Source organism: Moschus berezovskii, chromosome 24 (genome assembly GCF_049115385.1).
Source record: "Moschus berezovskii isolate FMDL1 chromosome 24, NW_MosBer_1.0, whole genome shotgun sequence".
NCBI lineage: Eukaryota > Metazoa > Chordata > Mammalia > Artiodactyla > Moschidae > Moschus > Moschus berezovskii.
Window position 1 is genome coordinate 13,400,634 of NC_142483.1, and position 26,117 is coordinate 13,426,750.

At 47.2% G+C, this 26,117-nt stretch overlaps 2 protein-coding genes across 10 annotated transcripts in view; one reads left to right on the top strand and one right to left on the bottom strand.

Moving 5' to 3' along the window:
• The window catches only part of CHDH (choline dehydrogenase), an 87,993-nt gene extending 79,108 nt beyond the window's left edge, over positions 1-8,885 (bottom strand). The window contains exon 1 of the mRNA XM_088831870.1: positions 8,709-8,885. The gene's annotated coding sequence lies outside the window, so the exon portion shown is untranslated. The remainder of the gene's footprint in view (positions 1-8,708) is intronic.
• On the top strand, positions 1-25,174 carry IL17RB (interleukin 17 receptor B). 9 transcript variants are annotated; one of them, XM_055414085.2, is made up of 11 exons: positions 1-226; positions 10,965-10,989; positions 11,697-11,837; positions 13,562-13,689; positions 14,304-14,430; positions 16,239-16,286; positions 17,712-17,854; positions 18,237-18,299; positions 19,501-19,597; positions 20,707-20,805; positions 23,559-25,174. In XM_055414085.2, the coding sequence occupies exons 1-11, from the start codon at positions 98-100 to the stop codon at positions 24,116-24,118; spliced, it is 1,560 nt and encodes a 519-aa protein (XP_055270060.2). In that variant the 5' UTR covers positions 1-97; the 3' UTR covers positions 24,119-25,174. The 9 variants fall into 9 exon arrangements, with proteins under 9 accessions (XP_055270060.2, XP_055270059.2, XP_055270062.2 ...); XM_055414084.2 differs by having other exon boundaries at positions 18,234-18,299; positions 23,559-25,173; XM_088831869.1 differs by having other exon boundaries at positions 129-226; positions 10,965-11,085; positions 18,234-18,299; positions 23,559-25,172.
• Positions 25,175-26,117: the final 943 nt, after the last annotated feature.

Genomic DNA, 26,117 nt, shown 5'->3' on the forward strand with positions numbered 1-26,117 from the left:
TTGAGACACTGCCTTCTTGACACAAAGTCCTAAAATTTCCCGCCAAATCAAACAGAACTCTCAACTTTAACGTTGTGAATATTTTTTATTTACAGTTATGGAGACTGAAGAAGGGACCAGAGCAGATTCCGCTCCTTCACCTGAACTCTACAAGGATCTAGAGCTTTGGTACCAGCAGAGGCGACCTGTGCCCATCCACCTCTTTGAGGAGTCCAGACAAATCTGGGTGAGTCTCTCCTAAGTTCCAGGATCTCGCATTATTGGTTGATGATCGTTAAGTCTCATATGCTGGGGGAATAAGTTATCTTTGAAACTTAAGTTTCCAGAAGTGGTACCTGGGTTATCCTCACTTGAAGTACTGGGAAGATTTTGCTTAGTGTAAAAGGCACTGGCAGACTCAGTTTAGACAGTGAGTGGCTATTCTCAGCTTAAAGGCTGGGAAGACTGCTCAGTTAAACATTGCGTAAGGTTTAACTCCCGCCTGAGTCATTAGGGTGAAAACCGGCTTGTTGGTTTTCCTTGAATTGGTGACCTTAATAGAGACTGTCGAAATTAAAAAAAAAAACAACAACTGAAATTTACAAGCACTTCTGAGCTCCAAAGAAGGGACTCTCTCCTCCTGGCTGGCAACAGCTTTCTGAGGTAACTGAGAAACTTGCAGGAGTGGTGGTGGCCAGACCCCATTCTGTGCAGATGTCCCTACAGGGAGACCCACTCATTTCACTAACAACCTGCGCAACCAGGGACTAGAGGAAGAACTGACGGTGCTGTGATCTGAACACCATGGTAGTCTTAGGTGCCACTAGGAGAACCCAAGACACCTATGAGGGAGCGAAACAAAATCTGACGCCAAACCTAGAGGAGTTAAGCGCTCCAGCATACTGATGCATCACACAATCATCACTAGCAATTTTATTTCAGCAAATCAGCTTCAGAATGGGAAATAGAGGTTACAAAATAAAAGAAAAAGGAGGACTTCCCCGGGGCTCAGAATCCACCTGCCAATGCAGGGGACACGGCTCTGATCCCCGATCTGGGAAGATCCGTCATGCTGCGGAGCCGTAAGCCCACATACCACAACTGCTGGGCCTGTGTTCTAGAGCTTGGGAGCCACCACTGCTGAAGCCCGAGAGCCCTAGAGCCTGTGCTCTGCAAAAACAGAAGCCACCGCAATGAGAAGCCTGCACACTGCATCGAGCGAGTAGCCCCTGTTTGCCACAGCTAGAGAGCCCGCACTGCAACAAAGACCCAGCACAGCTATAGATAAATGAAAGGAACGACAGACTGCCAACCTCCAGCTAATACCCCAGTCAGATGAATGTACATATAAAACTTACAAGTACCTACTTAATTAGGAATTAAAGGAAATCTTGCCCTAAAAATGAGGGGCCTCTCTTACTGCATGTGCAGTTAAATTAAGGTTAAAAAGCTGGTTTGACAAAAATATCTTTTCAGAATTTTGATGTTAAACAAAGTCCTTCTAGGGAAAAGCTTCTATTTATCTTCCTGAGTCTTTGAGATGTAAAAATTCTACCTGATCTCCCTAGGACATTGTATGTGTGTGTGTGCATGTACTTGTTTTGAAAACTTGACCTCTGCCATACTATTTTTGAGAGCAAACTCTCTGGATTTTGCTTAGGTTATTTCCTCCCCCATTCTCTTATGAGGAAGCCTCTTGCACTTCAGTGGTTTGAATCACTATTAATATATATTTCAGTAATGATCAAATGACGGATTCCTTTAAAACTGGAGAAACAAACTGGTGAATCTATAGCACTCTCATTATAAAACTGTTTTATTGGTACCTATAAAAACAAAAATCAAATTTAAGGTGTAAAAAATATATCTAATAATTAACCTAAGCACTTCTGTAGTTTAAAACAAGTAAGAAAAACTGGTTTGGGAAGCTTCATTTGTGGTCTGTGCTTCTCCTCAATGGGTCTTACAGATGATAAAAAAAAAAAAGCACTAAAATAACTAAGGTTTATGGGAAAAATCCTATAAGGAAAATCTAGATACTTTTTCCAAAAAGGTAAAAATTTTTAAAGGAATTATCTCAAATGAAGAAATCTTTAGACAGTTATTTAGAGTATGATAAATAAAATGGACATTTATGTGATTAAAACACAAGGTTTTATATTACACTACTATAATATATATTATATTATACTACCTAACAGAGAAGGCAATGGCAAGCCACTCCAGTACTATTGCCTAGAAAATCCCATGGATGGAGGAGCCTGGTAGGCTTCAGTCCATGGGGTCGCTAAGGGTCAGACATGACTGAGCGACTTCACTCTCACTTTTCACTTTCACACATTGGACAAGGCAATGGCAACCCACTCCAGTGTTCTTGCCTGGAGAATCCCAGGGATGGGGAGCCTGGTGGGCTTCCATCATGGGGTCACACAGAGTCGGACACGACTGAAGTGACTTAGCAGCAGCAGCAGCAGCATACTACCTAAAGTTAAATGGGTCAAAGGGTTCCCCCTACTAGTTCTCAACAGTAAAAGCCAAACAAGTCTGGTCTATTCACCCCAGTGTTAAAATAAATATTTAAGGAGCTAGAAAAATTTACACAGAGATACCTGACCAGCAATTATTTGGGGCAACAGATAGGCCAAAGGGTCTGAGTCCCACCTCTCAACCTCTCTCTGGGGATCCCAGAGCCTTTATATAAAAACAGATAAAATGGGCAGGAAATTTTGAATAAAAAGAAAGACAAAAACTAAAAGTCCTCCTATAAGATGAAAGCTTGTTAACTGGACACTAATGAAAAATAAAGGTATAAAAGTTGACAAAATTGAGATGAAAGTGTATCAAAGTGGTATATTTAAACGGGCATTATATAAGATGATTATCATCTCTTCTGTTTAATTATGTTGCAGGAAAGGCATGCTTCACTGGGAAATACTATATGGTATTTTAAGACAAGGTATATAAATCTGCCAAATATTAAACATTCTAAAGGAAACCAATAGGATTACCTGAGCCATACAAATAAGTAAAAACTGCAAACTAAAATTCAAGAGCTAATAAAAAAATAAAAGTAGTGATTTTTCTCTGGGTTTAACTGGTAAACTCTGAATGAGAGTCTTTGTTGAATGCCCTTTACAAGCTTTTGAAGGTATGTGAAACTCTAAAGTTCACAGAACTCGTACATTTCAGGTGAGCTAGAAATCTTCTCACTGATAATATACAGTTGGACAAATCCATCTTTCAGTATCCTTTAGGGGACAGACCTGTTCTCTGGGGAACTAAAAGCAGCTGTCTGTCTCTTGCAAATCTCCACAGAACAAAAATGTCAGTACAGGCCACAGGACCTGAAACTGAGCCTAATTAGCTCAATCAGGCGGAGAAGGCAATGGCAAGCCACTCCAGTACTCTTGCCTAGAAAATCCCATGGATGGAGAAGCCTGGTAGGCTGCAGTCCATGGGGTCGCTAAGGGTCGGACACGACTGAGCGACTTCACTTTTCACTTTCACACATTGGAGAAGGAAATGGCAACCCACTCCAGTGTTCTTGCCTGGAGAATCCCAGGGACGGGGGAGCCTGTTGGGCTTCCGTCTATGGGGTCACACAGAGTCGGACACAACTGAAGTGACTTAGCAGCAGTAGCAGCTCAATCAGGCAATACCTGAAATCAAGGAAAAATAGAGACAAAGCGACAATTCTAAAATTCACAGGGCTGGGAAAGCTCCCTCAGCCAAAGTTGACAAAGAATAAAACCTTAATCATCTGAGCTGGCAAATGTAATGTATTCCAACTGTGTTCTTTGTAAACTAGCAAGTTTATATTGTGATAGCTGATTCGTAATTAGGTGAAGCCATGAGATCTCTAGTTTTGCCTATTTATATGCCTATGTACACATTGTACCTATGAGATATCTCTACCTCTGGAAAGTATAGTATCATCAACATTGAATTTATAAAGAGCTCTATTTAATTTCAAAGAAAGTGCTTACAAATTAAATAAAAGAAACAGGCCAAAATAAGCTTCAGGTCCACGTGAACTGAGAAATACTGAATATTAAGTTGATACCTAGTATTAAAGTTTGTTTGTTGATCTAATTATTATAGGCATGTATTTAGAATCATTAAGTATAATACTTTATTGTACCTAGGTTTAACAGAAGTCAAATAAGACGGACGTTATTGCATCTGTTGCAAGCAAAATAACTTGGTATGATGAAGCTTTACAGTAAACGTAAATGAGATAAGAGCTTTTGGGCAAACTCTCTTAAAATAATTTTAAAATTTCATTGCAATGAGAAACTCACGTGCTACAACTAGAGAGAAGCCCCTGCACGCCACAAATAAGACCCAGCGCAGCCAAATAAAGACAAATTAATTTCAAAAAATACACAGGATACTGGCCCCAGATAAGTGAGGTGCACATCACAGGAATGATTTCAGTGAGCTCAGACCGTACATCCTCCCATACACAGAAAAGTGCTGAATCCCTTAACCTGGGTTAGCTGGTTTTCTTTACTTAACAATAACCTTCTGATGTTCAGACTACCTGCCCTTTGCTATAAAACTTCTATATAACCTGGCTACTCCAGCCTGGCCTCCTTGGAGCAGTTCTCTCACGGTCACTTGAGATGCTGCCTCCCGAGCCTGAAGTCCTAAAAACTCCCGGTGAATGAAGCACAGCTCTTGACTATTAGGTTGTGAATATTTAAGTCAAACACACACACATAAATTACAAATATGAACTTACAAGATAACTCACACTAATATGCAACATCATCATCTGTATGTGTTTCATATATACTGAGGTTTCAGGTTTCACTACTTAAAAAGGAAAAAAAGAGTGAAAGGAGCTGGAGGTCAAGATCCACGGTTTGTGGTCTCAACTCTGTCACCACTCATGGTTTAGCAACTCTGGTCCTCAGTTTCCACATCTATAAAATGGGAACAGAGCTGACCATTTCTTAGGTTGGTCATGAGAGGAAAAAGAAATGAGCCAAAAACACCCTTCAAAGAATTACAGGTGCAAAGTCAAAAGCACATGGTAATTCATCAAGTTCATACCAAGGCCTAAGTCCCTCCCTGCTCTCCTCCCTGCATCCTCACTCATCCCCTTCAGTATGGAGCGATGCTGTGACTATGAATAACAGTGATATTACTAATAACAGAGTAATTAAAGTATCACTGGTGGAGAAATACATGGCCACCCCTGTGGCATGAGCCCCACACATCCCACTGCTCCCCACCACCAACTTCCCCCGTAACTCCCCTCGAGCCCTGGAAAGCTGACTCAGTCACCCAAGTACAGCTGGGGCTTTGAGAGAATAGCAGGACTGGCCTCTTCCGCGCTCTGGACTTTTTCCAAGGCCCCAGTGTGACAGTGCCTGTGAAGATCGAGGCAAGTACACACAGGCTGTGGCCTCACAGGGTTTCCTGCCACGAACTGGCAGGAGTAGTATTAACATGGACTTAAACCCCTCTGAGCCTTCCTGGGCCAGCCCTCCTCACTGGAGCAGAGAGGCCGTTTGTGGCTCTGTGGCCCTGCTGGGGACAGGGGCAGACACTCAGGGGGGCCTTGGGGTCCCTGCCTCAAAGTACGCATGACCACTGACTCTGCAAAACTCCACAACTGGAGAAGAACACGGGCGGGGGAGGGGTGATAATGTGGGTGGAGGTGCCCCCAGTACAGCCCATCCAGCTTGGGTGGGCCGCTGGGGCCCTGGGAGGCAGCCAGTGTCTGCCAGAAACAGCCTGACTCTCTTCAAGAGACAATGAATCCACTGTTGACTGGCTGGGGCCTTGATTAATGTTTGAAAAAAAAAAAAGTGGAAAATTCCACCTGTGTGGGTGGAAGCTGGGCCTGGGACAAGTCAACAACCTCTGATGGCCTTGTTCCTGGGGACAGGGAGGACAGAGAAACAAAGAGGCCGACCAAAGTGATGGCCTGAGGGCATCTCTGCCCTTGGGTCCAAAGGAATTTCCCTGTCAAGGCCAGGGAAATCATTTGTTTTCTTGTCCGACCTCTCCTGTCCTTAAATTTACACAGCACCTTTAAGTCCTCCAGTTTTTTCCCACCCCTTCAGAGTCTCCCAACAGCCCTGCCAGGCCAGCGGAACTGACGTCAGCCCCATATTATGGAGGGGAAACTGAGTCCCTACAACCCCCAGAGCCGCGCTCAAGGGCGGCACTGGGGAACGAATAGCGCAGCCAGGAGATGTGAACCCCAGTGGCAGCACAGAGCCTGTCCCAGGGGGTCTGGGGCCAGGGTCATGGGTAGTGGACAGAGGGGTCCTCCAGACTCCAGATGCGATGCTCCTCACCCCCACCAGAGAAGGAAGAGTAGAAGGAAACCCAAACCAGTTCTCCTGATTGGGCAGGCTTGGGCCCCCGGCCTGGAGGAAGGTGTGCATTCATTCATGGACTCATTCAAGCATTTAACAGTACCTACTAGATACCCAGACAAGAAGGAACGCTGCACAAGGCTTAGAAATGCAGACGCAGCAGAATTCATGGCCAAAGAGGAAAGGTCAGAACATCTGCACTTCCCTCACAGACCTGAGTCACCTCACTGCCATTACACCTGACAGCAAAGGAAACTGAGGCTCTGAGAAGGGCCGAGACTTCCAGAGTCACAGGGGAAGCAGCTGAAACCTCCTGACCCACAGGGGCCCTGCATCCCGTTAACAAAGCTACTACCGGGCTTAGGAACAAACGGTGTTCCTTCCAGCAGGCCAGCTTGGAGGCTTCATGCTTAACCAGCAAGGCCCTCTTACAGAGGAACGCTTTTCGGAATGACCTTCTGAGCCAGCGTGGACCCCTCCTACTGAACAGGCACACCTTGCTGACCCACCGAGCACACCAGCCGTGGCTAAAGGGATGACTCAGGACTACTCACTCTGCGGTCCTGCCTTCAGACCTGGCCATGGGCAGCAGAGAACCAGAGACAGGGCGGTGTCATCTCTGTGCCCACACACGCCCAACCCTGCACCCAGGGCACCGGGAGGTCACTCGGTCTGCGCCCCTAGTCAGCGGCCAGCACCTGCTGCTCTGGTTCCCCCACCCCACCCCACTCCTTCGACCTGATGCTCAGCCACCTTGGCACTTTTCTCCTCTCCTTTGCCCACCAGCTTCTTTTCCTGGAGAAACTATCTCAACCTTGCCCTTTCTCGGAAGAAAACCAGCCCTCTCCCATCTCTAAAGCTACTCCCTCTCATGCCTTGTCTCACCATTTCTTGCCAAAGATCTAAGTCAGGGGCCCACTGCAGGCCAGGCCACTCTTGGCTAGTCTGTCTCACCTGACACCATGGCTGCTCCCTCACTCTAGGATCTTACAGGAAGACGAGAATAGGGAATATCCCTTCCTGGGACCCTATCCACCTCCCCTCTCTGCTGCTGCTGCTGTGTCGCTTCAGTCGTGTCCAACTCTTTGCAGCCCCATAGACTGTAGCCCACCAGGCTCCTCTGTCCACCGGATTCTCCACGTAAGAGTACTGGAGTGGGTTGCCATTTCCTTCTCACCCCTATTTACTAACCCCTATAAATGTCTGACTCACAAACTCTGTCTCCAGGACTAACCTTTGCATCCTTGGTCACCCCCAGAGCCCTCACCCTCAAGAGCCCAAGCTCCCGCAACAGGGCCTGCTTTGGGGCATGGCTGTAAAGCCGGTGCAGCCTGGAGCCTGGCCCACGCAGACACTTGGCTATTCGTCCAGCGAACAGATTTCAGACTAACTGTGGCCTCTTCTCACTGCCCTCAGAGGGACTGACTTCCCATAGCCTGGCATAGCCAGCCAGGTGACCTTCCTAACACTGAAAAATGACCATCACCAAAATGTCTGGCACCCCAGAGGATAAGACTGCATCTGCACTTCCATGGCAGCAGTGGGGGGCCCGCGTTCTCAGTCCAAGGGCACCTGTTAGCTGGCACCTTTGCATACCAGCGTGGGCAGCCTGCACACGTTGGCTCAAGAATATAGACAACTATTTAGAGCTGCAAGTGATCTCTGGGACCACAGGGCTAGGGCTCAAAGCAACTCAGAGACATTGAGCAAGGGGCCACGGGTGGCCCAGCCCCAGGCATGGGTGAGGCAATACCCTCACCTGAGCCACTCACCTTGATGAGGAACCAGACAGATCCTCAGGAAAACATCGACTGCACTTCACATGCGTGCATGCCAGAGTCCCCAGCCAACCTTGAGACTGGGGCCTGCTCCATGCTGGCCAAAATTTGAATCAGGCAGCTGGGCCAGGACTGGTGCACAGGACCTCAGCAAAACAACTGCTTGACTAAGTCAACTTTTCACCAGCTGACAACTCCATCCCTCCCTAGGCCTTGGTCTCCCATCTAAAGAGTGGAGACTCAGCCTAGAAGTTTAAGGGACCTTGAGTTGGTCACTCCCTGAAACTCACGAACTCGCCTCCAAACCCAAAGGGTGAATGCTTTCGTCTTCGGAGACCCAATTGTTAGTGTCAGGTCTCATTCTGTGGAAAGATACATTGACCAGAAAACCAGCGATAGGGGCGGTTTCTACTACCCGAATTACATACAACTTAAATTTCTGCGAGTAACTCAGTGCGACTCTGCTGTCCCCGACCCACACGTTTTGCTTCCCGGGGGGCCCGAACCTCGGCGTCCAGCCTTCGTTCTCCAGACCCACCCGACCTCCCGGCGCGACCCGGCCGCGGGCTCCAGAGCGCGGCCCCGGCCCCGGGTCGAGCGCCTCCCGGCTACTCACCGTGGGCAGGTCGGCCCGAGTGCCGGGACGGTCGGCGGCGGAGTCGGAGGCGCGGGCGCCCGCGGCCGGCTGCACTGTAACCGGCAGCGCCGGCGCTGCGCGCGGCCAGGAGGGGCCCCGCGGGCGTCTCGGACCCGACGCGCTCCCGGCGGCGAGCGGCGCCAGCGGGCCTGCGGGCGGGGCGCGCGTCTTGCGCGCACGGACGCACCGGGCTCACCGCGCCCCGCAGCGCTGGGCCGGCGCGTGCGCGGCTGCCCGGGACACGCACGGACCCCGGCGTCCACCCCGCGCGACCCCTGCGGGCCGGGCACTACACTCCCCACCCCGGGAGGGCGCCAGAGGGCCGCCCCTGCCCGGGCGGTGCTGGGGGAGGCGGAGCCCGGAGGTGTGGCCCCGCGCGCCTGGATAAGAGCGCGGCCCGAAGCCGATCCGCACCCCGCGCGGTGGCGGGCGGTGGCCCCGCGATGTCGCTCGTACTGCTGAGCCTGGCCGCGCTGTGCTGGGGGGCCGTGCCTCCGGAGCCGGTAAGCACCCCGCGTCCGCTCCCCTCTCCCGCGTTCCGGTCCCTCAAACCCAGACCCAAGCGCGTCCCAACCCATCAGCTCATGCTCTTCCGAGGCGTTCGCAGAGGGCCGTCTGAAGCGGGGATCTGCTTAAGTCTGGGGTGAGGGAATCGGACGGGTTCGGATGCCACCATGCGTTCTCGATCCAGCCATTTATGCTCAATGAGCCTCGTGTGCTCATCTGTCTAACTGAAGGGTCATATACCTCACTCACCAGGATTCAGTGAAGGACAGCGACCGGCCCGTAAGGTAGCAGCAAAGAGCCTAGCACATCGTAGGCGTTCATTATGGTTATTGCCTGGGGTCGCAACAGCTGCTTCTACGTTCCAGTTGCCTTTTTTGCCGTGTTCTTTTTGCTGTACTGGGGCCCTTGTCCCCAGAGCTAAGCTCCTGAACTCTGCAGCTTTCCCTTCTTCCCCTGTCTTAAAGGATTGAGAGACTCTTCTGGGTCTTCAAACAAAACCTCATTTGCAAAATACCGTTTAAAGCTATATTGCTGCCCTGAAGCATAGCACGCAGCTTAAAAGCGTGGTGTCATTTGCTGATGGAAAGACACACCTGCCTTGATGTCTTCAGCTCCTAGCCTTGTCCTGTCTCAGTTCACAGCCCACCCCTCACTCCACCGCACCCCTACCTTTCCCCTAGAGGAAGAATTCATTGCTTTTGCAGTATCTGCTACTAGGCCTGTAGCTTGAACTCTGTACAAACCTTAGAGCTGTGGCTTTGCTTCTTTCTAAAATTTGTCTCAGCAGCCCCTTGACAAGAACTTAGCTTCCAGTACCACCATGGTGGCTTATTTGTTTAAAAAACTGTCTGGTGACATCCCTTGGAGTTCAGCTTTAAAAAGACAAAGATGAGTGACTGACAGTTCCACCCAACTCATATTACTCAAATCAAATCAGTCTTGCCTTCGGTCTTCATGGTGTTAAGAAATGTTGAGGCTGCAAGGGCTCAAATTCTGGAGCTGGTGGACTTACCCACCTGTGTCATGTGTGTCACGGGAACTTGCTGCTTCCTTTTAGGTCCTGAATTTTATTTGAAAACCAAAGGACTAATTACTTTTTCTTATAAAAGGACACGAGCAGTTAATCCAAAGGATTTAATATTGGCCTTTCTTAGATATTGATGATATTATTTATTTTATAAGTTCTTTTTAAAAGATAACATGATTAAATCATGGTTGCTTTATGATTTGGTAAATAGTTCGAGTGAGTCCTTTTATATCAGAAGGGGAATTTTTTAAAAGAACCTCAGAAAGGTACCATGGACTGCATTCTTCTGCTCTTCTTGACACAGCCAGTCTTTAACTCGGGAAAACTCAATATTCTAGACTGTCCTAGAAGGGGCAGTTAGTATGAAGGGGCATCCGTGATGGTCCAGAGTTATCCCCTGCTTGTGGCAGGGAAGGCTGAGCTGCAGAGAGAGATGTAAACCCACCTTTGATCTTTAAGGGAGATGAAGGCCAGGCTTGAGGTTCAAGTAAATGGTAGTTAATCTATGGCCCATCAGAGCCTATCATAGGGCTGCTTAATGTCTCCCGAACTGTGAAGTGGGAGCAGCTCAGCTTTTCTTTGAACATGCATCACTTGTATATGCGTTTAAGGGAAAAGATGGTGTTTAGTTTAATTTGGCAAATGAAGGCTTGTGGTTTGCTGGTGTCCAACATGGCGCTCGATTTCTTTCTCTCTTGCAGACAATTCAGTGTGGCTCTGAACCTGGTAGGTGCGCTAGAAACAGGGCTTTACGTCAGAAGTACAGTTGGACTTTCAAGGGACCTGAATCCTGGCAGTAGGTCATCGAAGACCAGGCACAGGGTGAACCTCTGCTTTGTTAGCTGACGTGGGTGAAGCCTCCATCTGCCCAAGGCAGAGCTCCCAAGGTTTCGGGTGGGCTGGCCTCCTGGCTGGAGAAAGGCACAGGAGATCAAGTGCCATGGGAGGGACATCATTTCCACTTGGGAACAGGAAGCAAATGTTTTAGAGAAGAAGGAGTGTTGGAGATGGTAACATTTAAAGAATGGGTATGTTTCGGCCCAAGAAGTGTGGATGGACAGAGTGAGCTGGAGGAGAGATGGTACTGGCAGAGACTAAGGGGTAGGAAGGGGGAGTCATGGGGGTAAGCTGGCTGGAGTCCAGGCTGAGGTGTGGGGGTAGGCAGAAGTGATCCTAATAAACATGTCAAATAAATTAGATACATACATATGTATGAAGGGACCCAGAGTGGGCACATGTGCCCGGTAGGTTGGGCCAGGAGGTTCAGCATCACCTTGGCTGCACGTCAGCCAGCACTGAGAAATGTCTGGCCTGCCTTAGCTGAAAGAAGAGATGAGCTGTGAGTAAGGGGTGGTCACAGTGGGTCATGTAGAGCAAGTGGCATTGGACTGGGCTGGGGAAGGGGTGTCATGGGCAGTTTCGCCTTCTCCCAGGACCGTCTCCAGAGTGGATGGTCCAACACACCCTGACCCCAGGAGACCTGAGGGACCTCCGAGTGGAACCTATTAAAAGCAGTGCTGACCTGGAGGACTCTTCAATTTTGATGAACATAAGCTGGATACTCCGGGCAGATGGTAAGTTTGCGTCAATCAATGGTAAGGCCTGACATGTCTACCAAAGCAGAAATGGGGACTCTACGACCCATGACTTCCATTCCCGGCACATACCCAACAGAACACATATACGCGTGCCACAGATAAACCAGATCCATGCCATACATACACCAAAGCCACAGACAAGAATGCTCATAGTAGCAGTATTCAAAACAGCTAAAAATAAAATGCCTTAAATGCCTCACAGTAGTAGATTCACAAAATGGAATCCAGTGTATCAATTAGCACGAATGATTTCTATGTGTGGATGAATCTCACAAACAAAAGAAGCCAGATTCGGGAGTTCATACTTTCACCTCTGCATGCAGGCCTGCGGTTCTACCCACCAGATGATTCCATTAACAAAAAGTGCAAAACAGACAAAACTACTCGATACAGTTAGAAGTCGGGACAGTGGCTATTCGTGGGTAAAAGTTGTTCAGTTATGTCTGATTATTTGTGACCCTATGCACTCACTGTAGCCTGCCACGCTCCTCTGTCCATGGGATTCTCAGGCAAGAATACTGGAATGAGTAGCTATTCCCTTCTCCAGGGGATCTTCCAAACCCAGGGAATGAACCCAGGTCTCCTGCATTGCAGGTGGATTCTTTACCATCTGAACCACCAGAGAAGCCCATTCTTGGGTGGGGAGTGACTGAAAGGAGGCCTGAGGGGCACTCCTGGGGTGTTCCTTGACCTGGGTACAAGTGTGAAAGCTGCACAAGTGTGAAAACTCATCAAGTGGTGTGCTGGCATTGGTGTGTGTTTCTGTATGTTACGCTGTTCTTCATGGAAGAAAATGGGATAAGGCCAGAGATGATCTCGCAGGTTTAGGAAAACATTCTCTTGGGTAGATAAATTTTCCATCTCCCAAAGGACATCATGGAAGTCCTAGCGTTTCTCTGAGGCACTTTGGATGAACCAATACTGGGGGCCTAAAGCCCATGTCTGTAGAGTCCCCTCACTAAATTCAATATGGTCATAATCTGGGAGTACCAAGCACGGAGAGGTGAGTGAGCTCCAGTTCCTGCTCAGTCAGGTTCTCGGGGGCCAGGGGGCGGCAGACAGACTGTCAGGGGAATCCTGGAGGGACCTGTACTTCATCTTCCGGGGGGTTGAGGGGAGAAGAGGAGGAGCGGGCCCTGGTGAGATCACATTAAATTAGATGGCATTTGGCTTCATCCCTGGCACAGAGTGAGCTCCTGTGTTTGTTAGCTGTCATTGTAGATGGTGGTGCATGAGTTGGGCCTTGAAAGAGAAAGAATTGGCAAGGCAAAGAACAGGAGGAAAAGGCATTGCAGGGAGAAGGATCAGCATAGATAAAGGTCCAGACAGAACAGGTTTGGCTGCTGAGGACACTCTGAGAGGCCTCTGCTCTACACAGCATGCCTGGTCCTCTTAAAAGAGGTCCAGGATAGTGTAAAGGTAGACTCCTCTTTGCAGGTACCTGTGAAACTCAGGCTCACCTACGAGGAGGAAAGGCTTTGGAATCTGAATCCATATTCTGTCACGGATGAACTTTGTAAGCAATGGCACAGCTCCCTGAAATTCCCTAAGCCTTGCTCACCCTTTCTGTAAACTGGGAGCAATCATAGTGCCTACCTCTGAGGGCCACGGTGAATGTGAAGGCAGGTAGGCTGTCTAGCATCAAATCAGCTACAGAGGAAGCACTAAATACATTACTGCCCTCTTACCCACCTTGGCAGCCAGCATCCGCTTGTTGAAGGCCACCAAGATCTGCGTGATGGGCAAAAGCCACTTCCAGTCCTACAGCTGCATCAGGTGCAATTACACCCAGGCCTTCCAGGCTCAGACCAGACCCTCTGGTGGCAAAGTAAGCACTTGGAGACACTTGGGAGGGCTGTCACTAATCTGGGTCCTTTACTGGGGGGTGTGGATTTGTATTCACATACAGGCTGCTGACAGCTACAACCTGGAACCTGGATGTCCGGGTTTGAATCCCACTTGGGGCCATTTCTCTGCTGTGTGCCTTGGGCAAGTCAGCATCCCTGGGCCTCAATTTCCCCATCAGCAAAGTGAGGGAAGTGTTAGGAGCTCAGTCATGTCCTCTGCGACTCCATGGACTGTAGCCCGCCAGGCTCCTCTGTTCATGGAATTCTCCAGGCAAGAATACTGGAGTGGGTTGCCATTCCCTTTTCGAGGGGATCTTCTTGACCCAGGGATTGAACCCAGGTCTCCCACATTGTGGGCAAATTCTTTACTGTTTGAGCCAGCAGGGGAGCCCAAGTGAGGGAAACTGAACCTAAATTATATCGTGGCTCTAGAATTTGACACTTCTCTGATTCTGTGCGTTACACTGGCAAACGGTGCGGGGTCAGTTTCCTTAGTAGACATTGGCTAGAGAAATAAGTTTTAGCAGTGGGTTAAGGAATGAAATTATAAATGAAAAGGACGTGGCAATTCAAGGGTTCCCGCTTTGCTTTGCAGTGGACGTTTTCCTACACTGGTTTTCCTGTCGAGCTGAATACAGTCTATTTCATTGGGGCCCATAACATCCCCAATGCAAATATGAATGAGGACGGCCCCTCCATGGCTGTGAACTTCACCTCCCCAGGTACACATCCTCACGCCTGTCTTATTCTCTGTCCTGCCGGGACACCTGATCTGGTATGTGGTTTGGTAGAGAGAGGCCAGGTCCCCTGGATGAGACGTTTGGCCTTGCTGAGTCTTGGTTTCCTCGTGTGTAGTAGGGACACAACAGCAGCTGCATCTCGCGCACCAGGAGAGGACTGAGTCAGGGGCAATGGAGGGCAAATTCCTGAGCATCGGGCACTGACTGAGCACTTGACACACATCATCTCATTTGGGCTGCCAAAAGCCCCAAGGTTGGGACAGCCCTGATTTACAGATAAAAGAAACTGGGAGCTTAAGTCGCCCTGGTTACACACGCAGCAAAGTGAAGCTGCCAGTCAAACTCTGGTCCTTCTTGACTGATGCACATCTGCCATTCTTTGTGGTCGACACAAAACGCTTGTTCCAGTCTCAGCTTCTGGGCAGGATGTGTAGTTTGACCACGTGTGGCTGGTCTCTGAGGATGTACAGACTCCAGTGGGTCTGCCCCCTGAGCTGGGAGAAGAGACAGGTGGCCCTGAGGTGAGTGCTGGTTCTTTCCCTTGCTCTAGGACACACGCTCAGCCCTCTGGTGTCACACCTGCACGATCACACACGGGGTTAGTGCGAGGATGAGATGGGGTCTCCGGTGAGGAGGGCCCAGCACGGTGCCTGGCCCCAGCAACGCCCACATCACTCCGGCTCAGGCTGGGTCATCTGTTCTGTCCCCACGCCTGTCCCTGTGCCAGCTGTGGCACTGAAGCCAATGGGGGCAATTTGCAACCTGTTTGTGTTCCTTGGTTCTGGTCTGCTGTATTCTCAGCATCACATCAGTTACTACATAGACGTTCCCAGGTTTCTTGGTGAGACCAAATCTCATTTTAAAAATATTTTGGAATACTTTTATAGAAAAGTTGCAAAGCTAGTACAAAGAGTTCCCATATAGTGCTCACCCAGTTTCTTTTACTGTTAACATCCTACATGACCACACTCTGTCAAAACTGCTATTTCTATGAACTAAAGTCCAGACTTTATTTGGATTTCATCTGCTTTTCCACTAATGTCGTCTTTCTGTCCCAGTGGCATTTAGTCCCTGGTGTGTTCTTCATCTCATCTGGTCTGTGACAGCCTCTTAGTGGTTCCCTGTGTTTCACGACCTGAGTCTTGAGGAGTGATGGCCATGCCTCCTGCAGGATGTTCCCCCAGTCTGGATTTGCCAGGTGTTGGTCTCATGATCAGACTGGGGATGTAGGAGTTTGATGAGAATTCTACACAGGTGAAGCACTCTTCTTGTGGCACCTGTTGGGGTCGGTGACATGCACAGGGAGTCACAGGTGATGCTCACCTTTGTCACTGTTAAGTGGTATCTTGCCAGGTTTCTCCATGTAATCTAGTATCTATCCTTTCCCCAGCTCTAGTTTTTGGAAACAAATCACTAAGTCTACCCCACCCTGGGGCGGAGGGGTACAGAGTAGGATTAAGCTCCACCTCTCAGAAGGGGCAGTATCTACACGCATTACCGAACCTCCTTTTTCAAGAATGGCTGGTTTCGAGGTCTTCTCTTGGGGATCACAGATACTGCTCTGATAAAGGCTGTATTCAAATTAGACTCTGGCTATCACTTCACAGGTAGACGATCTTCTGTTTAACAGTGTGTTAGCATTTTATTTACATCTGCTATCTGACCTCATATCTGAAATGTTCTGGCAACTCATTATAGGTGTGGTAAGCATGTGTCGTGTGTACACTTGTTGACACTGGGGTGCAGCAGGGTTACTTTTTTCTAAAATGTGAAAACTTTCAAATTTCCAGGGTGCCTGGACCACATAATGAAATATAAGAAAAAGTGCATTGAGGCAGGTAAGTAAATTCGGCATTTGCTTTTGTTATGAGAAGAAATCCATACCTCAAGCCAGCACAGCTCAATCAGACTTTTTACGATGAAGGAACTGAAGCCTAGAGTAGGGCTGTTACATATCCAAACTGCTCAGTGAAGGCTGATCCCCAACCTGACAAACTCTTGGTAGGTTTATGGGGTGAGCAAGTCACAGAAAAAACACCCCATTCCCTTTTTAAAGTAACATTTTAGCCCCAACAAAGGCCCTCTCTGCCGGGATGGGACCCTATTATTAAAGACCCCGCCTGCTCAGACAACAGCACCACTGAGCTGTGGCCACAGGGACCTGCCTGGATTTGCAAACATTCAAGGCGGCAGCATTAGCTAAGTAATGACCTAGGAGCATGCTCCCAACCTGTGACCTCACAGGGGTCACATCTCACAGGCAGACTGTTAGAAACTGCCCCTACCCTTTGATTTTTGAGATAAGCCCCTTCACGTTCATCAGTCCCAACCATCCAGTTTCCAAGGTGTTTACAAGTATTTCTGTGCGTCTCTGGGTAATGATAGTCTTAGGGTGCTAATGAGGCTAATGGTTTGGAGGGACCAGTCCCTGACTTTTAGATACCCCGACCTCACAGGCATCCTTGTGAGCCCCAGCAGACTGCGCACATGTCTCCTGGCTGAAAGGCGGACTTGGAGCTTTGTGCCTCCTTGTGGCCTCCTGCCGGCATCTGGAGCAGAGGACCCTGCGGGGTGTAGGGGGCCCAAGGGCCTTGAATCAGTCCTAGGACCCAACTCCTAAAGACAGTTGGGATCAAGGGCTTGAAATGGCCTCCTGGGTGGGGAAAATAATGCATGCTCTTCTATATCATGTTCCTGGAAATTAACCAAGCGCTGATTTGCAAGGCACATGAATGAAACAACTGGCTTTTCTCACAGAGTAGACCTGTCAGGGTATTCTTTTAAGCCATGAGGCACTTCCTTATTTCCTGACATTCGGTTAAACTGGGGCAGAGCAGGCTGATGGATGGAGTTCTGGAATCCAGAGTATTCTAGTTCTAGCTGAATTCACTTGCTCTATAAACTCAGACACGTCTCCTAAGCTGTGGCTCTTGCTCCCCATCCTGGAAAGGGGGAAATCCTGACCTCCAGCCCTTCACTCCAAATGGATGCCAAGAGTAGAAGACAGGAGTAGAACCCAGCCTGTGCCTTCCATCACCGTCAGCCCAGGGAAGCTGTTTCCAGCAAAGCAGTGATGTGGGGGTCACTAAACTTTCTTAGGCAGCAGGTTACTCTGAGATGATAAATAAAAGACACGCTGTGTAGTAGTTTGTATCTCATGGAGGTGTGCCTCAGAACAGACATCTGTTTTGGTCAAGCCCTTTTGGGGGCTTAACTGAGGGCTCAGCTTGCAGCTCCATCCTTGTGATTCTCCCGACTCACAGGAAGTCTGTGGAAGCCAAACATCACCGCTTGCAAGAAGAGCGCAGACATGGTGGAAGTGAATTTTACCACCAGTCCCCTTGGAGACAGATACATGGCGCTCATCCAAAATCCCACCGTGCTTGGGACTTCTTGTGTGTCAGAGGTACTTTCTTCCCCTTCATGTCATCAACACCAGTCCTGTCCTCCACCTCCAGCTCTCCTTCCCTCATTGGAGAACTTCCCTGGACAGGCTCTTTTGAGAGAGCAACAGGCAGGACTGACTGCTGTACAAATGTGCTGGGCTATTTTGATTAATTCAAAGAAAAAAAAAAAAAACCAAGTCCCCTGGGGGCATCTCTGGAAACATCCCTGTGAATCGAAAACCCACCAAAGGTAGAGGTCTCAGAAGGACAGAGTGAATCTGACTCCCGCAAATTAACGAGTTCCAGTCAGTTTGGGAAGAGCAGTGGCTTCACTGGCAGTCTTTCACTACTCCCTCCTATGCTCCTAATTCTTGATTTTGTCTCACTCACCTGCACCAGAAGGAACTAACTCGAACTTCCGTGGTGGTTCACGTGACTGGGGAGAGTGAAGGTGCTGTGGTCCAGGTAAAGCTGAACAAGATGCTCTGGCGGGGACAGAACGGGGTTGCTGAAGACCACTGCACCACCACTCACTGCTTTTGGGCAGTCTGTTCTGGTTGGAGCAGATGCCTTCTCTCCTCGGCTCACGTCTGCCAGCAGCCTCTCTTGGAATTATGTTGATGTTGATGGGGAATCTGTGAGGTCACGAAGGTGAACTTATTGTCATGGTCCCTTTGGCTTCTGTGAGTGGCTGTTGACTTTCCAACCTGCTTTTATTCCCACTTGCTGTCACAGAGCCACATAGGAATTCTGAGACAGGAATACCATTTTATTATCCCAAGACTCCATCTCCACTGCAAAATGAAGTAAAAAAGGATTTGAATTTAGGTTTGGGTTCCTGATCAGTTTATGAATTTTGAAGGGCAACTCTGTCCTCTCGGGGCCTGTGATTAGTCTGCTGGAGAACAGAAGTCAGGCCAGCAGATGTTCTCAGGGCTCTTTCCTCTCCAAGTTCATGTTAGTGAGGGTCCCAGTGGAACAGATCCACACCCAAGATATAAGACTCTTTTGTTCTTCATTCCTGGGACATAAAGGCAGCACTCAGACATGCCCAGGGCAGCAGATACCCATCAGCATGTTAGGACTGCACCCCTTTTCCAAGGAAAGACTCTCCTAGTCCCAAGGGACTTAAAAGTGCTGACTTAGGTCAAGAGGCATCCCACTGCCCTATTTTTTGAGGACATATTTGTTTATGTATTAGGATGTGACCTAACCCTTTTAGATAGGAAACTAACCTCTTAGTGGGCCTCCCATGTGGCTCAGTGGTAAAGAATTTGCCTGCCAATGCAAGAGATGTGGGTTCGATCTGAGTCGGGAAGATTCCCTGGAGAAGGAAGTGGCAACCCACTCCAGTATTCTTGCCTGGGAAATCCCATGGATAGAGAAGCTTGGCGGGCTACATACAGTTCATGGGGTTGCAGTCGGACACAACGGAGCATGCAAAACCTCTTAGCAACATGTACAAAGTTTAGATCCACAACCCAGGAGTTGTAGGTGTCTGGTCTTGGGTCACTGGTCTGGATTTTAGGGCTTTATAACAGAAGTATGACCAAGGGGGAAAAAAAAGCCTTTCTACAATGCCAGAGAGGGGTTGAAGCTAGAATAAAAGGGATGAGAAGTTCTGGTGAAAAGCAGGAATAATGCTAAGCCCCTCGCTTCTCCTTAGCTGACTCCGTATTTCCGTACCTGTGGCAATGATTGCATCCGACAAAGGGGAACCGTGGTGCGGTGCCCACAAACGGGAGTCTCTTCTCAGGATCATGGTAGGTGCCCAGCACAGAGCCTCAGGACAGGAAGGGCCCCAGCCCTACCCCATTCAGAATGCAACAGGCTGGGGGTGTGGGGGGAGAGTGAGGGAGGGTCCCTGCCTGTGGGTGCTGAACAGGGTGCAGGGAAAGACAGTGGTTCTGTGCCCAACAGCTGCAATAGGAATAGGAATGAGGCTTCATTTATGAGATCAAGATCCTGACTAAGCAGGACATACAGAAGAAGGGGGGAAAAAAATCAGCGGTGCAAAATAGATGTTCAGAATGCCCCAAGGGTCTGCTGAAAAATGTCAGTGGTGTAAAAGGACTGAGTACACGAAGGAACATGCATTTCACTGCGTTTTGACTTTTTTCTCTGTCTCAGTGGCCCAGGGCCAGCTGTTACTGTAACTCGATGCGGCCACACAGACATTTGGATAACAAATTAGGAATAGTGGCACCGAGACACACACCTCGTTGGTGCCTGAGAGCAGCCTGTTCTGGAGAATGTCTCTCTGGATTTAATGATGTTAGTTCTTTCAAATTAAATGCTTCCGGAACTAGCCTAGCATGGGGTCAAAAGTTGGAAGGTGCTGTTTTTAGAAACCCAGCCTCCTAACAGTCCTGCCTGCTGTGTGGGCACAGTGCCGATGGATTCCTGAGCACTTTCACACGCTGGAGCTTAACTGACTCTCAGCATTCCTGTGACCGGGTGGCATTACCCTTACATTTGTCAGTATGACAGAACAGCCTTTAAAGATGCCCTCTGTGCATAGTATGTATTATATGAAGTAATTGCACCCGGAATAACATTAATTCATCAAAGAACAACCACAAAAAAAATTGAATGTAAACTCTGGTTACCACAGTGAATATGTGGAGTAAGAGGCCAAAGTGATTTTGAAGGACCATTCCTAACCTCCTGGGCCCCCTCTCCCTTTTGAGCATCTAGTGAAAGACCTGGACACTCTGTAAAATAAAAAAATACTGATCTGCAGAGATCTACTGACCGTTGGCTTTAAAGGAACCCAAACTTCTACAAAGCGTCAGATAAAAATTTTAATCTTCAAATAAGAGACAAATCTGGTTGTGTTCTGCTGAAGATAAGTCAGTTCTGTTCTCCCCAGACAGAAGTGTGCTGGGTGGCTGGCTACCTCTCCTCCTGTCCGCTCTGCTTGTGGCCACATGGATGCTGGTGGCTGGAATCTATCTGATCTGGAGGCACGGTAAGGGTTATAATTCAGAATTTAAAGAATTTAAATTTTAAAGAATGACGCTAATTTTTTCTTTTAAAGGAGCTTCCTCCAGAGGCAATCACATTTTGGAATAGAGTCAGACAACATTTATTTAATACCTTAGAGCTCTCCTAAAGACTGATCACACCTGCAAGGGTAAAGCAAGGGTTGGGACTCAGGATCTGCACTCACCTTTTTTAACCACCTTTTTCTTTAAATCACTGAAGCATCTACAAAGACTGAAATGGTCCAAAGATAGCTAATTTTTTGTCCCTTATTCGAGATAGCTAATCTATGCTAGTTCCTACTTTTATAAAATAAATTCTTCCAAGGCATAAGAACACCACTGTGGCAAGAATACACAGAACTATACAAAAAAGATCTTCATGACCCAGATAACCACAATGGTGTGATCACTCACCTAAAGCCAGACATCTTGGAGTGTGAAGTCAGGTAAGCCTTAGGAAGCATACAATGAACAAAGCTAGTGGAGGTGATGGAACTCCAGCTGAGCTATTTCAAATCCTGAAAGATGATGCTGTTAAAGTGTTGCACTCAATATGCCAGCAAATTTGGAAAACTCAGCAGTGGCCAAAGGACTGGAAAAGGTCAGTTTTCATTCCAATCCCAAAGAAGGGCAATGCCAAAGAATGCTCAAACTACTGCGCAATTGTATTCATTTCACATGCTAGCAATGTAATACTCTAAGTTCTCCCAGCTAGGCTTTAACAGTATATGAACCTAGAACTTCCAGATGTTCAAGCTGGTTTTAGAAAAGGCAGAGGAACCAGAGATCAAATTGCCAACATCCGTTGGATCATAGAAAAAGCAAGAGAATTCCAGAAAAAACATCTGCTTCATTGACTATGCTAAATCCTTTGACTGTGTGGATCACAACAAACTGGAATACTCTTACAGAGATGGGAATACCAGATGACCATACCTGCCTCCTGTGAAACCTGTATGCAGGTCAAGAAGCAACAGTTAGAACTGGACATGGAACAGACTGGTTCCAAATTGGGAAAGGAATACATCAGGGCTGTATATTGTCACCCTGATTGTTTAACTTATATGCAGAGTACATCATGGGAAATGCCAGGCTGGATGAAGTACAAGCTGGAATCAAGATCACTGGGAGAAATACCAATAACGTCAGATATGCAGATGACACCTTATGGCAGAAAGTGAAGAACTAAAGAATCTCTTAATGAAACTTAAAGAGGAGAGTGAAAAAGCTGGCTTAAAACTCAACATTTAAAAATGAAGATCATGGCTTCTGGTCCCATCACTTCATGGCAAAGAGATGGGGAAACAATGGAAACAGTAACAGACTTTCTTTTCTTGGGCTCCAAAATAAATGCAGATGGTGACTGCAGCCATGAAATTAAGATGCTTGCTCTTTGGGAGAAAAGCAGTAACAAACCTAGACAGCATATTAAAAAAAAGAGACATTACTTTGCTGACAAATGTCCGTATAGTCAAAGCTATGGTTTTTCCAATAGTCATGTAGGGATGTGAAAGTTGGACCATAAAGAAGGGTGAGCAATAAAGAATTGATGCTTTTGAACTGTTGTGTTGGAGAAGACTCTTGAGAGTCCCTTGGACTGCAAGGAGATCAAACCAGTCAATCCTAAAGAAAATCAATGCTGAATATTCACTGGAAGGACTGATGCTGAAGCTCTAATACTTTGGCCACCTGATGGGAAGAGCTGACTCATTAGAAAAGACACTAGTGCTGGGAAAGATTGAAGGCAGGAGGAAAAGGGGATGACAGAGGATGAGATGGTTGGATGGCAACACTGACTCAATGGACATGAGTTTGAGCAAATTTCGGAAGTTGGTGATGGGTAGGGAAGCCTGGCATGCTGCCGTCCATGGGGGTGGCAAAGAATTGGACACGACTGAGTGACTGAACAAGTATCTTGCCAACCCAAAAAGACTGAACACTTGAATGAGAAATCAGAGTATCAGTATTTATATAGATAAACTGCTAGGGGGAGGCCCACTGATATCCTCTGCTTTCCCCTCCCCTCCACACATAGACATGGAAATGCAGCCTTTGAGTTGTTTGTGATGTTGCAGATAGAACAAGATTAATCCTGTGTTCTTTCTTAGGTAAGCAAGCCATATTGAACTCTGACCTTAGAAATACTTATATTAATGGGAGTTGTTTGACCTGTATCTACCCATTACAGTAGTTTCATACCTAGCTTCCATTCTGGAGCATGTATAGGACAGGATTCCAGTTGAGTTCCAGCTGAAATGAGCTGCTACCACTTAACCTCATGCAACTGTAAAGAAACCCTACCACCTACAGGTAGAAGGTGGAATTACTACTGAGTTGACCCAACTCAAAACGTGATGTGAAAGGGCAGAGGTCAGCTGTCCTTTTTATATATGGCACTGAAAATCCTACAGTTACAACCACCCACCTGAAACACAGTACCCTGAACCTAAATAGTTTCTGTGAATTTATCTGAAAAGGGATGGGCTTGATCAAGAGGACTCACTCAGTGACAGGGACTTAGAAAATAAATCTTTTGCAGCATCTTTAAGTACTGGTATATTTCAGGTGATGTATACGAAAGGAACTTTAGGGATATTTTCCTCTCTGGCAGTAGTAACACCTCTGATGCTCAGCCAGTGTGCCCGAGCAAGGGGTCATTTATCTGCCATGGTTTAGATTGGCGTGAAAGCCTGCTATTTGCTGTGCAGAGATGACATAATGCTTCTCTCTCCCACAGAAAGGATCAAGAAGACTTCCTTCTCAACTACCACGCTACTGCCCTCTATTAAGGTTCTTGTGGTTTACCCTTCTGAAATATGCTTCCACCACACAGTTTGTTACTTCACTGAATTTCTTCAAAACCGCTGCAGAAGTGAAGTTATCCTTGAAAAGTGGCAGAAAAAGAAAATAGCTGAGATGGGTCCCGTGCAGTGGCTTACCACTCAGAAGCAAGCAGCGGATAAGGTCATTTTCCTTCTTTCCAATGATAACACCATGTGTGATGGTACCTGTGACAAGAGGGAGGGCGGCCCCTGTGAGGACTCCGAAGACCTGTTCCACCTCGCCTTTAACTTCTTCTGCAGTGATCTGCGAAGCCAGACTCATCTGCGCAAATACATGGTGGTCTGCTTCAGAGAGGGTGACATCAAAGACAACTACAGTGCGCTCAGCGTCTGCCCCACGTACCGCCTCATGAGGGATGCTACAGATTTCTGTGCGGAGCTTCTCCATGCCAAGCAGCATGTGTCGGTGGGCAGAAGGTCACGCATCTGTCACTACAGCTGCCTCTCCCTGTAGCCCAGCCAGGAGACCTTAAAGTCTTCTGACCCCTCCAATCACAGGGAAAAAGGTGTCTGTGAGAATCTGAAGTTTACCATATAGCCTACTTACAGGGAGGATTACAGCTGAACCTTGAACAACCCAAGGGTGCTGACCCCTCCGCAGCTGAAAATCCAGGGAGAACTTCACAGTCCATCATCTGTATCCATGGTTCAACCATTTGCAGATGTGTAGGACGTTATTTACTGAAAAAACTGTGCACATAAGTGTATCTGCCCAGTTCAGACTTGTATTGTTCAAAAGTCAACCATATGTATATCTGCTTGAGCAAAAGGAATAGGGAGGATTTACAACAGCATAATTTACAATGGAATACATACACCTTAATCTAGTAATTAAATGTTATACCAATAAAATTGTTATAAATATTACTAAAGTGGCATTAAAGAACAGAAACTAAATTTATAATTATAAAGCTCAATTTCATATCTAAAAATCAGGAACACTTACAAGGTAAAACTATAACCACTGTGATAAGCAGTAATAAAGCATTTCCCACCTGAACATCCAGTCCTGAATAGAGCATGCCCTGCAGAGTAGGTAGAACTGTTTAGCTCTGTAACTAAGTTTAATTAATGAATGCCAAAACTGAGAGTCTTCACTAGTTCAATAACTTCTTAGGTGAAAAACCCTCTATAACACACAGAAATCTTTACCACAAACACAGGAAGTAACAGGCTGCGGCAATCTTCGCTGACCATATGCCCTGCTCTATGCGGAAACACTTCCATAGCTGGTATTTGCATAGGACCCTCCCTCTGAACCAGCTGAACTAGCTTCATGTCCTACCTGAGTCTTGGACAGGGGATTTTTAACATCAACAAAATATATCACTTACAGAGCTGAGGTCTACTTTTGCCCAAAGTTACCCATTAGAAGTAACTGTCAGAATTCAGAGTTTGTTGATTATTATATAACTTTTCATGTACAAAACAAAAATAATCCCTATGTTGAAATTAGCCCTCTTGAAGTAATTAATTTTTTATAAATGAGTTATTATACTGTTTTACTTAAGTAAAAAAACTTAAGTAAATCTTGGGGTTGCAAAGAGTCGGACACGACTGAGCGACTGAACTGAAGTAAAAAAACCAGAATCTACCTTGGCATTACAGAACATAGACATGGGTGGCATTTTAAGTCTCCCAATTTTTTTCACTCTTCTCAAAGCATCTTTTCCTTAATGCAGAAGTCACCAAAAGTTGGTTATATTAGCATTTGTATTTTTCTAGGAAAGCTTGTGTCTTTCACACAGTGCAAGACTGCATCTGCTCTAGAATGTGGATCAGTTTCAGGTGGACGACTGTTAAAATGTTTTTGTAGAGTATCCCTAAAGGGCCATGCCACTCCTCTGATACATATCTTGCTGCTAATAAGTCGCTTCAGTCGTGTCCAACTCTATGCAACCCCACAGATGGCAGCCCACCAGGCTCCCCTGTCCCTGGGATTCTCCAGGCAAGAACACTGGAGTGGGTTGCCATTTCCTTCTCCAATGCATGAATGTGAAAAGTGAAGTCACTCAGTCAAGTTCGACTCTTAGCGACCCCATGGACTGCAGCCCACCAGGCTTCTCCGTCCATGGGATTTTCCAGGCAAGAGTAGTGGAGTGGGGTGCCATTGCCTTCTCCGGATACATGTCTTGCAAAGACCAAAATAAAGAAGCATAGAGTGCACAGCTTCACAAGCAAATAATTAGTAATGCCTGAGGCAATACAATTAATATGGTAAAGCTCACTTACTTGTCGTGTTCAGTTTGCAGGGTGCTTTTAAGTACTGATAATAAAAGATGTACGTGACCTATGTCAAAACATGGACCAGAAACAGCCTCCTCTGAATCAACCTCTACCAGTTTTAACAGCAAATTGCTATTATGTGAAAAGCTATTATAAACAGAATTCATTATGCTTTTAGAACTAGGTAGCTAGTATTAAATTGTGTTGAAACAACCCAGAAACATAAA